This window comes from Carassius gibelio, chromosome A17 (assembly GCF_023724105.1).
Source record: "Carassius gibelio isolate Cgi1373 ecotype wild population from Czech Republic chromosome A17, carGib1.2-hapl.c, whole genome shotgun sequence".
Lineage (NCBI taxonomy): Eukaryota > Metazoa > Chordata > Actinopteri > Cypriniformes > Cyprinidae > Carassius > Carassius gibelio.
The window spans coordinates 26,314,072-26,327,879 of NC_068387.1; the positions used below are offsets into that span (position 1 = coordinate 26,314,072).

General features: G+C 36.3%; 1 protein-coding gene across 5 annotated transcripts in view; it reads left to right on the forward strand.

The window, feature by feature from the left end:
* Nucleotides 1–13,808, forward strand: part of LOC127933321 (pleckstrin homology domain-containing family G member 3) — a 43,508-nt gene that overhangs the window by 28,416 nt on the left and 1,284 nt on the right. For 4 of the 5 annotated variants that reach the window (XM_052530228.1, XM_052530229.1, XM_052530231.1 and 1 more), the window contains 12 exons: nucleotides 197–328; nucleotides 3,095–3,277; nucleotides 4,359–4,451; nucleotides 4,538–4,624; nucleotides 5,828–5,861; nucleotides 5,994–6,092; nucleotides 6,184–6,216; nucleotides 8,437–8,447; nucleotides 8,843–9,103; nucleotides 10,254–10,358; nucleotides 10,543–12,004; nucleotides 13,259–13,808. The exon at nucleotides 13,259–13,808 is cut by the window's right edge and continues 1,284 nt beyond it. In XM_052530228.1, the coding sequence (XP_052386188.1) occupies nucleotides 197–328; nucleotides 3,095–3,277; nucleotides 4,359–4,451; nucleotides 4,538–4,624; nucleotides 5,828–5,861; nucleotides 5,994–6,092; nucleotides 6,184–6,216; nucleotides 8,437–8,447; nucleotides 8,843–9,103; nucleotides 10,254–10,358; nucleotides 10,543–12,004; nucleotides 13,259–13,808 (3,050 nt within the window). The remainder of the gene's footprint in view (nucleotides 1–196; nucleotides 329–3,094; nucleotides 3,278–4,358; nucleotides 4,452–4,537; nucleotides 4,625–5,827; nucleotides 5,862–5,993; nucleotides 6,093–6,183; nucleotides 6,217–8,436; nucleotides 8,448–8,842; nucleotides 9,104–10,253; nucleotides 10,359–10,542; nucleotides 12,005–13,258) is intronic. The other variant, XM_052530232.1, reaches the window with a different exon arrangement.

Consider the following 13,808-nt stretch of genomic DNA (forward strand, 5'->3'; position numbering starts at 1 on the left):
ATTTTCAACACAATTTCCAGTTATTTCCTCTACCCAGTTTGGGGAACCCTGCTATATAGTAACATCTAAACTTTTGATTTTTATTGCATGTTTATGTCACTTCATGTCATCTTCAGATGGAGAGTTTTTGTTCGTAGTTCAGTGTGTTTTCTGGTGTAGACGGACAGAGTCTGACTGTGTTTTTGCTCGTCTGAAGGAAATCGCCAAACACTTTGACCCGGAGGAGGACGGGTACGAGGTGGTGCTCGAGGCCATCGACAGCATGACGGGAGTCGCCTGGTACATCAACGACATGAAGAGAAAACACGAGCACGCCGTGAGACTTCAGGTCTGTTACCAGCAGAACTCATGCAGAACATCCAAACTAAAGCATAGTTCCCCAACAAGAAAATCAGAAAGCTAACCTTTTTTTAATAGCAAGAAATAAACAAAATAGTTTTTTTTATTTTTTATTAAATAGTTGCCAAAGCAACATTTCTCACCTTCATTTAGTTTAATTTTGTGTACTAAAATAGCTAAAAAAAAAAAAAAAAAAATGATATATATATATGTCAAAAATACAAAAACTTTAACTAAAATTAAAACAGAAAATATACAAATAATTGTAAAAAAAAAAAAAAAAATTATGAAAACTATAATATTATATCTGATACTAAAATAACACTGATTTGAATTAAACATCAACTGAAATAAAATTTATAAAAATAGTAAAGGCAGCAATTCTCATCTTCATTGTTTTAAAATAACACAAACTAAAATAAAAATGAACAAAAACTATATAGACAAACAAAAACTAAATTAGTACAAATTTTACTAAAATTAAATTGTAAAAACAAAAACCAATTCAAAAATATTCCTAAAAACTAATAATAATATCTCAGTGATGCTAAAATAATACGGAGACAAAATTAAGCATCAACTCAAATAAAAAGTAAGTCTTGGTAAATCTAATCTAGTTACCAAAGCAATATTTCTCATTTTCACTAAGTTTAACTATATATTTTAAAATAATCAAAACTGAAACTTAAAAAATTAATAAAATCTATATAGACATATATATATTTTAAACGTAATAAAAAAAACTCTAAATTACTAAAACTTTGACTAATATTAAAATGAAATGGGGGGAAAACTAGTGAGGAGGAAACCAATTCAAAATATGAATGCAAACAATAATAGTATGTTAATGACACGATGAACTGTTTTTATTAGTGCTCTTGTCTGAGGGTTTTATTTTAAGGACGTGATTAGTGAGAGTATTAGTTGTTCCTGACCTCCATTACTTCTCCTATAGTGCTGTTTTATCATGTCACATCTCATTATTGGACAGAATAGGACTGTATTGGGTTTAAGATGTTAAAGAGCGTCAGGCAAACACATCATGTCATACTCTTTAATTAACTCTAAACTGAAGTCCTGACTCATGAGCTGAAGGATCTGTTCATTAATGGATCTGAGTCAGCACATGCTGTTGTTATCGAGCCAAGCGCAAGCTTAAAGATCACGGATTAATGATCCAGTTACTGCACAAGAACTGACAACTTTCTATTCTATTCTGTTTTAGGATATTCAATTCTGCTCTATTCCATTCTATCATATTTTATACTATGCTATTCTATTCTCTTATGATATTCTGTTCTATCATATTCTGTTATTCTATTCTGTTTTATTATATTATATTATATTCCGTTCTATTCTGTCTTATTCTATTCTGCTCTATTCCATTCTATCATATTTTATACTATTCTATTCTATCATGTTCTATTCTGTCTTGTGCTATTCTATTCTCCTGTGATATTCTATCATATTCTATTCTGTCTTATGATATTCTATTCTGCTCTATTCCATTCTATCATATTTTATACAATGGTATTCTATTCTCTTATGGAAAGGGAAGTCGTGGCCTAATGCTGTGTTCACACCAAACGCGAATAGAGCGTCTGGCGCGAATGATTTCAATGTTAAGTCAATGCAAAGGCGCGTTTACGCGCGTCTGGAGGTCTCGCGGCGCGAATGGGGCGTTAAGCGCGGCGCGGAAGACGCGAATTCGCCTCATTCGCGCGTCTAGTTCGCGCGAATGACGCGAATTGACGCGCGAATGGTGCTTTTTGTGCATTTATGCTGTTCACACCAAACGCGAATAGAGCGTGAAATTCGCGTCTACCGCGTCTAGTTTGCCGCTTGACCATTTTGATATCATTTGCTTCATTCGCGCGAGTAGTTCGCTTCATTCGCGCGTGAAATTAACTTCACAACAGACGCGAATTCGTATTCGCGTCATGGGGGGGGGGGGGGGGGGATTTCTGCCCACTGACTTCACGCAGCATTTTCAACCGCCATTTTTATTCGGATAATTTTCTAAATATTACTGTTATTGTGTCATGAAATGTAGTTTTAAAAGTATTTCAGGCGAGAATGTAGTTGTTTTAAACTCAAATATGCTGTTTGTTTATAATGACAGCGTCTATTTAAAAAATGTGTTTCGCCGATCTCGGAGATGAGCTCCACTCGATCAGCGGGAGCTCCGTCATCATGTATCCGCCGAAAGCAGCCTCAGCTCGGCTAGACCTTCTGACATTTGCCGCTGGATCTGATGTCTCTTTAGTGGTTCAAGATAAAATATAATTCGTTTGGGGTAATATGAAACGTTTCTTATCTTTGGCCTTTATTCAATTTATCTATTAATATGTTTATATATATATATAGGTTCTTTTTATTCCTGTCTCTATAGAAATATGAACTTTTGTCATATAGCTCCGGTTGATTCTATTCTGACCTGTTCTGTTCTATCCTAATCAATTTCTATTTTATTTGATACTATTTTGTTTCATTCTATTTTATCCCATCCTATCCTGTTCTATTCTATACTATTGTATTCTATTCTATCTTATTCCATTCTGTTCCATTCCATTCGATTATATCCTGTTCTACTCTATTCTGTCCTCTTCTATCCTGTTCTGTTTTATTCTACTGTATTCCATTCTATCCTATTCCATTCTGTCCTACTCTATTCGATCCTATTCTATCTTATCCTGTTCTGTTCTGTTTTGTTCTATTGGATTCTCTTCTATTTTATTCTATTGTGTGTGTGCAGGAGATCCAGTCTCTGCTCCTAAACTGGAAGGGTCCGGATCTGACCACATACGGTGAGCTGGTTCTGGAAGGAACGTTTCACGTCCACCGCGCCAAAAACGAGAGAACCCTCTTCCTGTTTGATAAGATGCTGCTCATCACCAAGAAACGAGGAGAACATTACATCTACAAGACTCACATCTCGGTATATGATGTTATTCATGCTTCGACAGCATCTGTTAACTAGGGTTGGGTTCTGTGGATGTTTCACTTCCCAAAGAAAATGTTTAATTACTTTTAATGTGTTCACTAAGTATTAGAAATTGCTCTCACTGTGATGAAAGGCACTCACACTTCTGGCTGTTCATTTGACTAAACATAGCTTTGAAACCTTGTTTCGTGTTTCAGAAAACAAACCTAGAGAGGGCAGTAGGTTTGAAACTAGATTATTTGGGTGTTCGATTTTATCAATTACAATGTAAAACCAGTAGGTGGCAACAAGTGACTGTTACAAGAACACTTAAAAGAATACAGAAATTAAACAGTTACCATATTTTCCGGACTATAAGTCACACTTATTTTCATAGTTTGGCTGGTCCTGCGACTCATAGTCAGGTGCGACTTATTATATCAAAATTAATTTGACATGAACCGAGAGAAATAAATCAAGAGGAAACATTACCGTCTCCAGCCACAAGAGGGCGCTCTATGCTGCTCAGTTCTCCTGTAGTCTACACTGAAGACATAGAGCGCCCTCTCGCGGCTGGAGATGGTAATGTTTTCTCTTGGTTCTTGGTTCTAAATAAATGCGACTTATAGTCCAGTGCGACTTATATGTTTTTTTTCCACGTCATGACGTATTTTTGGACTGATGCGACTTATACTCAGGTGCGACTTATAGTCCGAAATATACAGTAAGTCTTTGTTTGTGAGTCATTGAATCATTCATTCATTTTTTTTTGTTTAACAATTCGTCGAACATTTTTTAATTAGACCACAGGAATTATCATTTTATCAAATTTTGTACGTACGTTGCCTGTTTTGTTTAGTTTTTTCAGAATCATCGGAGCATCATGAGATCTATTTTTAACAAACAAATAAAAAATAAATGTATGTTCTTAGTTTATTCAAAATCTTGCAGCTCATTCACTCACACGTCATGTAAACAAATAAATTACTTAATTTAGTCGTATCTCTTTTCCACTATTATTGGTTTTATATTGTATTTTTTATAAAGCCAAAGTCAGATAAGTTAAACATGTTTGTGCTGTTTTGCCTGTGTTCAGTGTTCCACACTGATGCTGATAGAAAGTGCCAAAGATTCGCTGCGCTTCAGCGTGACGCATTACAAGCAGCCGAAGCAGCCGCACACGGTTCAGGTCAGTTTGAGATCACGGCACACAGATGACCCATTACTCTCCTGTGTATAGTGTCTGCTTTAATCACAGTTCATTGTGTTTCTCAGGCCAGAACGGTGGAGGAGAAGAAACTGTGGGCTCATCACATAAAGAGACTCATTCTGGAGAACCATCACGCCGTTATCCCGCAGAAAGTGCGTACAGTAACCGATCCACAGATGTCTGTCTGAATCAGCGATGCTGTGATAAACCTGATCTGATATTTAGACCAGGGATTCCTAAAGGTTCTTGGCGGTCGAACCTCTTTAAACTCTCAGAGATTAAAGTTCCCCTGAGATTTAATTCAGTTAATATTTCAATGATTTAATAACACTCTTTTTATTTTTTATTCTCGTTTAGAAATTATTGTTCATTTTACATTTGCATGTTATTAATTTTTACTGATTTCTTTTGACTGTAAAATAAATTTAAAATAGTTTTGAAATAAAAACACTTTATTTTAAGTTTTTAGCAAGTGTTTTATTTTGTTTGGTTTTATTTGAAAAATATTTTAATTTTACATTATTGTTTTATTTAATTTTAATTAAGTTTATTTTGATTTAAAATTATTTATTTTCATTTTACATTTTGTATTTTATTAATTTTTCATTGTTGTATTTCATAGTTTTGAAATAAAAACATTTTATTTTCTTCTTTTTTAGGTAGTTTTATTTTTATTTTATTTTTATTATTTTGGTCATTTTAAATTTTATGTTATTCATATTTAGCATTTTATTTTGATTGTAAAATAAAAAATAAATAGTTTGAAAATATATATACTTTTATTTTATTCATTTTGTATTGCTTTTGACTGTAAAATAAAAATAAATAGTTTTGAAGTAAAAATTTTTTTTAATTTGTTTTAATTTTAAAAGTTGTTTCCATTTTACATTTATTGTTTTATACAATTTTAGTTAAGTTTATTTTTATCAAAGTTATTTATTTTCACGTTACATTTGTGTTTTATTAATATTTAGGGATTTATTTTTGTTGTTTTTCATTTTGAAATTTTGTCATTTTACATTAATTATTTTCTTCTTAGTTAGCACTTTTAATTGTAAAATAAAAAATAAATTGTTTGAAAATGATAACATCTTTAGTATTTTATTCATTCTTATCATTTAATTTAATTTAATTTAATTTGTAATTCATTTTAAGTGTTTCTTTTTTACTTGTATTTATTTTTAAATTATTTTAATTTAAAATTTTTATTCATTATTATTTTTTTATTTTTTAAATTAATTTTTAGTAAGTGTTTTAATTTTGTACCACAACCGGTCCGTTTTGAAACAGATCAATTAATATTTCTCTGAATCAGCGATACTGTAATAAACATTTTCTCTGGTAATTATTTTCAGGCCAAAGATGCCATTCTGGACATGGACTCGACATGTAAGTTGATTCTCAAACAAGGTGCTTCAGTGAATGACTTGTTCTTGTAGCATGCATTTAGCATGAATTTGATGCACTCAAACTCTTATTAAACTGTTTCCAAACCTGCTGTTTCGTCTCTTCTCTGTTCAGGTCCAGTAAAGTACCGCTACAGTCCAGACAGGCTGAAGAAAGCGGCGTCCTGTCAGACGGAGGATTTCTCTGCGATGTTAAAGGAACGGAGACGCTCTGGTGTGTGGATCTGGTTCTTCTCTCTCATAGATGAAAGCTCAAACTTATAATTGTTTAGTTTCTGATCTTGTCTTTTCTTGTTTTTGGACAGAACCAGCTAAACGAAGTGTGAGACGAACAAAAGGTAACAGCTCTATTTAGCTGCTAGCTGGTCCTTCAGTGGGACATGAAAGCCTGAGACTGAATCATATTTCAACCTGGAAATATGCAGAAGGTTTTAGTGTTTAAAAAAATTTTAAATGCAAAATTAAGCTGAAATATGTCATGTAGTGCGCTGTTTCTTAACTTGTCAAGTGTAAGTAAATGAGGTCATTGATCGTGATTTGGTTCAGACGGTCAGATTTTCATGCTGGAGAGCACGATCATCAGGATCCGTTCATGTTCATTAAAGAAAATGGATGCATACAACAAAAATCATTTCACTTCAACAAAATATGAATTTTATGATCTTTCTGTATTTGCAAATAAATGCATTTTTTAAAAAAATATTTTTTTATTAAATTTAACACATTATAACACCATAATCAAACATTGCCCGACACATAATAAAGGAAACTAATTAATTATATATTATTCGCAAATATTTTTAATAATACTTTTTTTTTGTAATATGTTCATTAAGTTTAACACATTAAAACACAACAATTAATTTAAAATAAATAGTTAATAAAATAATATAATGAATAACATCATGAAATTATAGTATAAGTATATATACAGTTTTGCATTTATTTTGCAAAATGCATACACACACACACTCACACATATACATATATATATATATATATATATATATATAGTGTGTGTGTGTGTGTGTGCGCATTTTGTAAAATAAATGCAAAACAAAACAAATTTAAAAATGATGTTTTTTGTTTATTCTCTTTATGTAGTTTTGATTGACTGACTGATTTAAGAAGCGCTGTTAAACAAAAGATCAGAGATGTGCTTGGCAAACAACTCCAGCCTTCAGTGTCACATGTAACATCAGTCGATCACATGATCATTTAGAAATCATTCTAATATTCTGATTTATTATGAGTGTTGGAAACAGTTCTGCTGTCTCATATATTTGATCAATAAAAGGTTCAAAAGAACTGCATTTATTAAAAATAAAATAAACTTTTCTAATAATATATTTTCTTTACTATCACTTTTTATCAATTTAACACATCCTTGCTGAATAAAAGTATTGATTTTATTTAAAAAAAGAAAGAAAAAAAATTACTGACCCCAAATTACTGACCAGTGGTGTATATTGTTATTACTAAATATTTATTTTATAAATATTTTAAAAACATAGCTTCTTTTTATTCATCAAAGTATCCTAAAAAAGTATCAAATGTTCTGAAGAAATATTAAGCAGCAGAACTGTTTCCAGCTTTGATAATGAATCATCATATTAGAATGATTTCTAAAGGATCATGTGATAATGATCCTAAAAATTCAGCTTTGCATCACAGAAATAAATGATCATTTAAAGTATAATACATTTAAAAACAATTATTTTAAATTGTAATAATATATCACAATATTACAGTTTTTTCTGTATTTTTGATCAAATAAATGCAGGCTTGATGAGCAGAAGAAACTTCTTTCAAAAACATTAAAAATAGTAATGCTTCCAAACTTTTGGTCTGTACTTGTGCTGCTGTCCCTCGGTCGCTTTAGCATCGACTCGACTCGACTCGTCCCACCTGTGTCAGATCAAAGGCCACAGCCCCGATCCTCCGCCCGCACACATGATGTTAATTATGGAGCCCATCAGCCGCTCCTGTTTTTTTTCTTTTCCTGTTCCTGTCTTGGAGATAAGCAGAGAGTGTCCAAGCGCTCTCAAGCAGCTCCGCGCATCCGTATAGCATGCATTTCATTGGCAGTTGATTTAATTATCTTTGCACAGACCCAGGCAGAGCACTCACATTTATAATACAGTATCACGTGCACCCAGAATATAAAAATGCATTGTAAATCCAAGTTTCTTAATATCTGTTATCGTAGCATGTCAGACTTAATCACAAAATATGATGCTTTATGTTGCATTTTTGCATCTTATCCAGCAGAAAAACACCACAGATGATTCCCGTGTTTATCCGAGCCAGAAAACACCTATTTGATATATTTTTTTTTATTCCGTTTTCACATTACACCTAATCCTGTTTTTTTTATTGCAAATTTAATCTATTTCGAATACATCTTTGTCATTAAAACCAACACTAGGCCTTCAAAATCTAACAATGTGCCTCATTTGAAAGCAAATGTAGATAACCTGTTGCTAAATTGTTATATTAATAACATTTAATTTATCTTTGTCTTTGCATCGTCTTATTCATCCGTGGATGACACTCAGGCACACTTAAGGTAAGATTTCCATATTAACTCTCTATTGCAAGCTTTTCACATCAAGAAACGGCTTCAATTTACATGTATGCATTTAGCAGACGGTTTTATGCAAAACATGAGGAACAAAAGCAATTATTAAAATGCATTTACAGTGCACCGAATCACATTCATGAGAAAAATTATTGTGCATTTATTTCGTAATTGCTTTTCTGACTTAAATGCATGCAAAATCTTTACTGTCTTCGGAGAAAGGCTCAACGATGCAAAGCAACTCCTCAACAATTATAAACAAAAATATAATGTAGAGCCAACACAACTCTTGAAAAATGCTTGAAAAGGTTCCAGTTGTGTTATAGAAATTCGCTTTTTCCTAAACGCCCATTGACATCCCATAACTTTTCTGTGGCGTCCAGCATGCAGACAGCGAAGGGACTTTATTAGTCGATCAAGACCATCTTTCCATACTGTCCGCTACCAACGTCACGACTGTGAGCTCAAACCCAGAACTCAAGACAGCGTCACCTGGAATGATTCAGAATGGACAAGATCGTGAATCCAGCACAGGCTCGCTGGATGACATCAAGGAACGTAGATTTGAAGAGAAAGCAAAGAGCGCGGAGGACACCATAGGAGGAGATGATGGAGAGGAGGAAGATCTGATGGGAGTTGAGCAGGTAGCTGACTTTGCCAGTTCAGTGTTGGCCGCCATCTCCTGCTAGCATTATAGGGCCAAGGCTTTGCTTTTCAATCAGTTCACCACGGTGAGGGTCACATATCGCTTTCTATTGCACGTCCATAGCCTGGTGGCCACCTCAGTGTTTGGTCGAATTGACCAAACGATTGGTCAACAACATTTCCATCTGCTGCACGCTGAGGCCGATGTCTGCATGAATCACTGCATGGACATAACTGCATGCATGGACACTAATCATACACAAACACATTTCTGAATGGGCACTTGACCTACAAATTGAATGCCGTCTTCAAAACCTGATTTTTTAAAACATGAGAGTCTATGAGAGTTCAGACGAAACTGGTTGTAGGACTAATGACATTTTTCCACCTAAATGCATGTTTGTGCATCACTCAATTTCATCAGATCGGTCCGATACACAGATTAATGTGTCAGATTATTATTATTATGTTGGCAAATCATCCATTGAACTTCAAAGAATATATAATCACAGGTACCTAAGATTACGAAAAATTCACCCTAAACTCACATCGGGTGAATCACTGGTGGTTTAAGGGATTGTGTGTGATCAAGTAATGTCATTATTTTGATATTTGTGTTCTAGTGATCATTTTAAAGTGGGAATGTTATTTTCTAACCTAATGGCTGATGTTGTTTGTCCCACGTCTTGGTTATATTTCAGGGCATGCATCAATGTGCAAAGATTGTAATGTACATATGATGGGAATCAGCATGTTGTGGGTATTAGGATCCGATGCATAATAATACGGGACGTCGGGTGTCTCAAAGTGTTTTTGCACTTGGAGACACAATGAGATTTTTTGATTGAAGTTCGACTTTAAAGGGGAATTTAACTATCAAATTTTGGGGGTGGAGGTCGGATGGCTTGCCTTCCGTAATTAAATGAAACAAAGATTCCGGTTTCATTGTGTTTTGTTTGATGGCACACGAAAACAATCTCAGAAGGTCAGTTGTCTGTGGAAAAGTATTGAAATGCATTGACGCTTTTAAACGAATTGGAGATGTTTATGAATGGTTGAAATATCAATGAAGTGATGTTTGACAGATGGCAACTGTGAACGATGTCATTTAGTAGAACATTTACATCGGTTATCCTCTTTTGTCCTTAGGAGAGAGATGGTTGTTTGGAAAATTGGCCATTGAACAAAAGCAGCCAAACAGCCACTAAAGAAAAACACGATGATAGTACTGAAAGTTTGTCTTTCTTCGGACAGGTAACATCAATTACCTCATATCATCAAGTATCTCAATTAAAAGTTAGAAAAACTCTTAAAGCTAGATAAATTGCACGTGTTGTAAGGAGAACGTTGGAGATTAAAGTTATCATTACATCCTCTTTCCTTATCCTCTTCAATGCTTCCTGTAGCAATAACTCACTTTACTCTTTCCAATTTCTAGAGCTCAACTGGGGAACGCAGTTCACAGAAGTTCTTCCCTCCCTTTAGAGAGTCAGAGGAGACAGGTGTGGACCAATCCGATAATTATCCCGAAATGTGTGAGCCAGTAATGGCAGGATGCCACACTGATCCAGAGATAGTACACCTCAATAACAGAGGACAAGAAATCAGAGATAATATAGCGGACTGTGTTGTATTCCCATCCCCTACTGGACTCGAAGTGAAGGAAAAAGAAGGGACTCAAGCCAGCAGGAACCTCGCAGAGTATGTGCCGAACATTGAGGTAGATGTGGACGTTGAAGCACCTTGTGGCGTCTTTTCTTCACCTGTACTGGACAAGGCAAGCAATATCTCAGAACAATGTGTCAGCAGCATCTCTCAAAGAAGCAGTCTAGGAGTCGAAGGGTCATTTGACTTGGGCTGCCCGTCGTCTTGGTCGGAAAGTAGAAGAAGCAGTTTGCTCAGCAGTGGCGCTGAAACCAATGAGAAAGACAAAGGGCAAGAGTTTAGACAGTCCACTCCAGAATTCATAATGGAGACCATTCCTGACAGCACGTTCTTACCAGACCAAAGGTCTGAAAAGAAACAAGACACTCTTTCCAAAAAGGACCGATTGCTCATACATAAGATTCAGCGATACTACACACATGCTGAGCACCAGGATGCTAGCTTTGCCATCAAACGCAGAGAGAGCCTTTCATACATCCCTGCAGGCCTAGTTCGTAATCTCAGCCAACAGCTCAATGACCTTACAGACGAAGATTTGGCATTGCACAAGAGAGCGTTTTCTGTCACAAGGCCTACTTTATGGTCTGTCTTTAATCTTCCAGGCTTGGGGGATGATAAGAAAGCAAAGGATAGCTCTGATTTTGTGGTTCCTGCATATGGCAAGGAGTCCAAGCTTAGAGACCTAAGTGCGAATGAGGAATTCCAGCCTGCATCTGAAATGGTTAAAGTGTGGCAAGACATAGAAGTGGAGATAACTGGGACTTCTGAGCAACATCAGGACTCCCAGATGAATTTCCAGATGACTTCACCTGGTGAAGAAAAAAAAGCAGAAACCAGTAAGGTGAGCGCGGATAGTGGATTTGGGGAACCTCCGGTAATATGGGAAGAATCTGATGAGAACTCTACCTCATCCCCAATCAACAAAATCATTGAAAAGGACAAGTTGAAAGATTTCCAGAGGCTTTCAAACGAGAAACACAAGTTACAAGAGCGGCACAAGGTCAACCACCCTCCTCTACCAAAGATCATCTCCTTAAGGTCCTCCAATGAAGATGAAGTCATTCTTCAAGATATGGAGAAGATGAAAAATAAGGTGTTTCATTTGGCCAGGCAGTACAGTCAGCGTATCAAAAACAGCAGACCGGTAAGGCAGAGGCCCAAGATCTCAGAGAACTATTTTGTGCCCAAGAACCTGTCTTCAGTGATGGAGGACAGACCTCCAGGAAAAGAGAAAGGTGGGTGTAGTGTCTGAGTAGACACTTGCCAAGTTGAAGTGCTGTTCTTTCTATCATTTTTTTGTTTTGTTTTGGAAACGATTTCTTCCAAATTGACCGTTCGCTTTTACTTGAGGGACAATCCCTCAACTTGCAGTGTCTTGCCCAATGGCGTAGCTCAGAAGTTCCCAAGCCTGGTCCTGGAGAACCCCCAACACAGCATGTTTTTAATGTCTCTCTTATATGACACATGCATGCATTTGAGATTCTTAGAGCAGGGTTCTTCAAATCTTGCCCTGGAGGGCCAATGCACTGCAGAGTTTAACTCCAACCATGATCAAACTCCCCTACCTAATGATCCTGAAGTCGCTGATTAGCATGCTCAGGTGTTTTTGATTAATGTTAGAGTCTAACTCTGCAGGAGAGTGGATCTCGTGGGCCAGATTTGAGTATATGTATATGTGGACATGGCCTTAGAGCCTTTTCTAATGAGCTGATGAGTTGAATCAGGTGTTTGATAAGGGAGACAATGAAAATGTGCAGTGTTGGGAGTTCTCCAGGACCAGGATTAGAAACCACTGACTTATTTGCATAAAGGCTTGACACTTGAGATGGATATTGTAGATTCTTATCCATCAAATGCTTCATTAGAGCCAGAGGTTGTGGATAGAGGTGGGTCAGATTGAAATCAAGTGGAAATACAGTGAATTTCCAAAGCACAGGTACTCATGTTCTCATTGGTTAATGGATTGCTGTATCAGAGTTTTGTTTGCATGATTGAGCATCATACAAATGCATGGTGTCCAAACCTGTTCCTGGAGGGCTGCTGTGCTACAGAGTTTAGCTCCAACCCTAATTAAATAAAAGAACGAATGAAGTTACATGAAGGCCAAGTATGGTACACTGGATACAATTGGGGGTTAGGTTCCTTATAGTTGGGGGTTAGACAGAGCCGTTCGTTCACTTCCCCACCTGTCAGTATTGAGAATCGAACCTGCAACCTTCGGGTTATAAGTCAGAGACTTTCATCATCAGGCCACAACTGCCCCCACACCTAAACCTTAATCAAGATCTTCAGACTCACTAGAAAATTCCTGGGAAATGTGCTGAAGCTGGTTGGAGCGAACCTCTGCTGACCCTCCAGGAGCAGGATTGCTTTACATCCTTGCATCCCACTATCCCCTTTAGGAATCAAGGGATTTGCTTGGTTCTCTGGTAAACTCTTTTGTGAAAACACCCTTATTTGGCTTTTAACTACTGTTCTTTTGTGCATAGGCATACCTGACAGCCCACAGTTGCTGAACTTGAATGAGCAGGACCTTATCCTGGACTCTACGCCTACTAGTCCACCTTCCAGCCTCTGTTCTCCTGGAAGTCCTCAATTCCCTAATTGCAGATTATATGCCCAGAGACCACAAAGTCCCGTACAAACTGAGACCTTCCACTGGCCGGATGTCAAAGAGTTGCGTTCCAAATATAACAATCAAAGGAACGATGTTGCAACCACCTCCTCTCGTCCGTTCCCAGTGAGTCGTAGTACTTCCTTTCAAGAAAGAGCTCTGGAGAACCGATCGGAGAGATCCAGAGCATTACGTTCTTTGTCTTGTTCATATTCTTTATGCAATATCTCAGTTCAGAGAACCACATCCACAGATTCTACGTGTTCCAGCAAGACCCTTGAAGGAGAAGGTTCGCCTTCGATGTGTAGAGTTAATGCTTTTGATTTTAGCTCGGGATCCGCTAATGCACATGAGCAATTGGAGAGAGGTTGCAACGCTGGTCAATATGAGAACAACCTCATTTTAGTTGAGAGGATCTGCCAGGT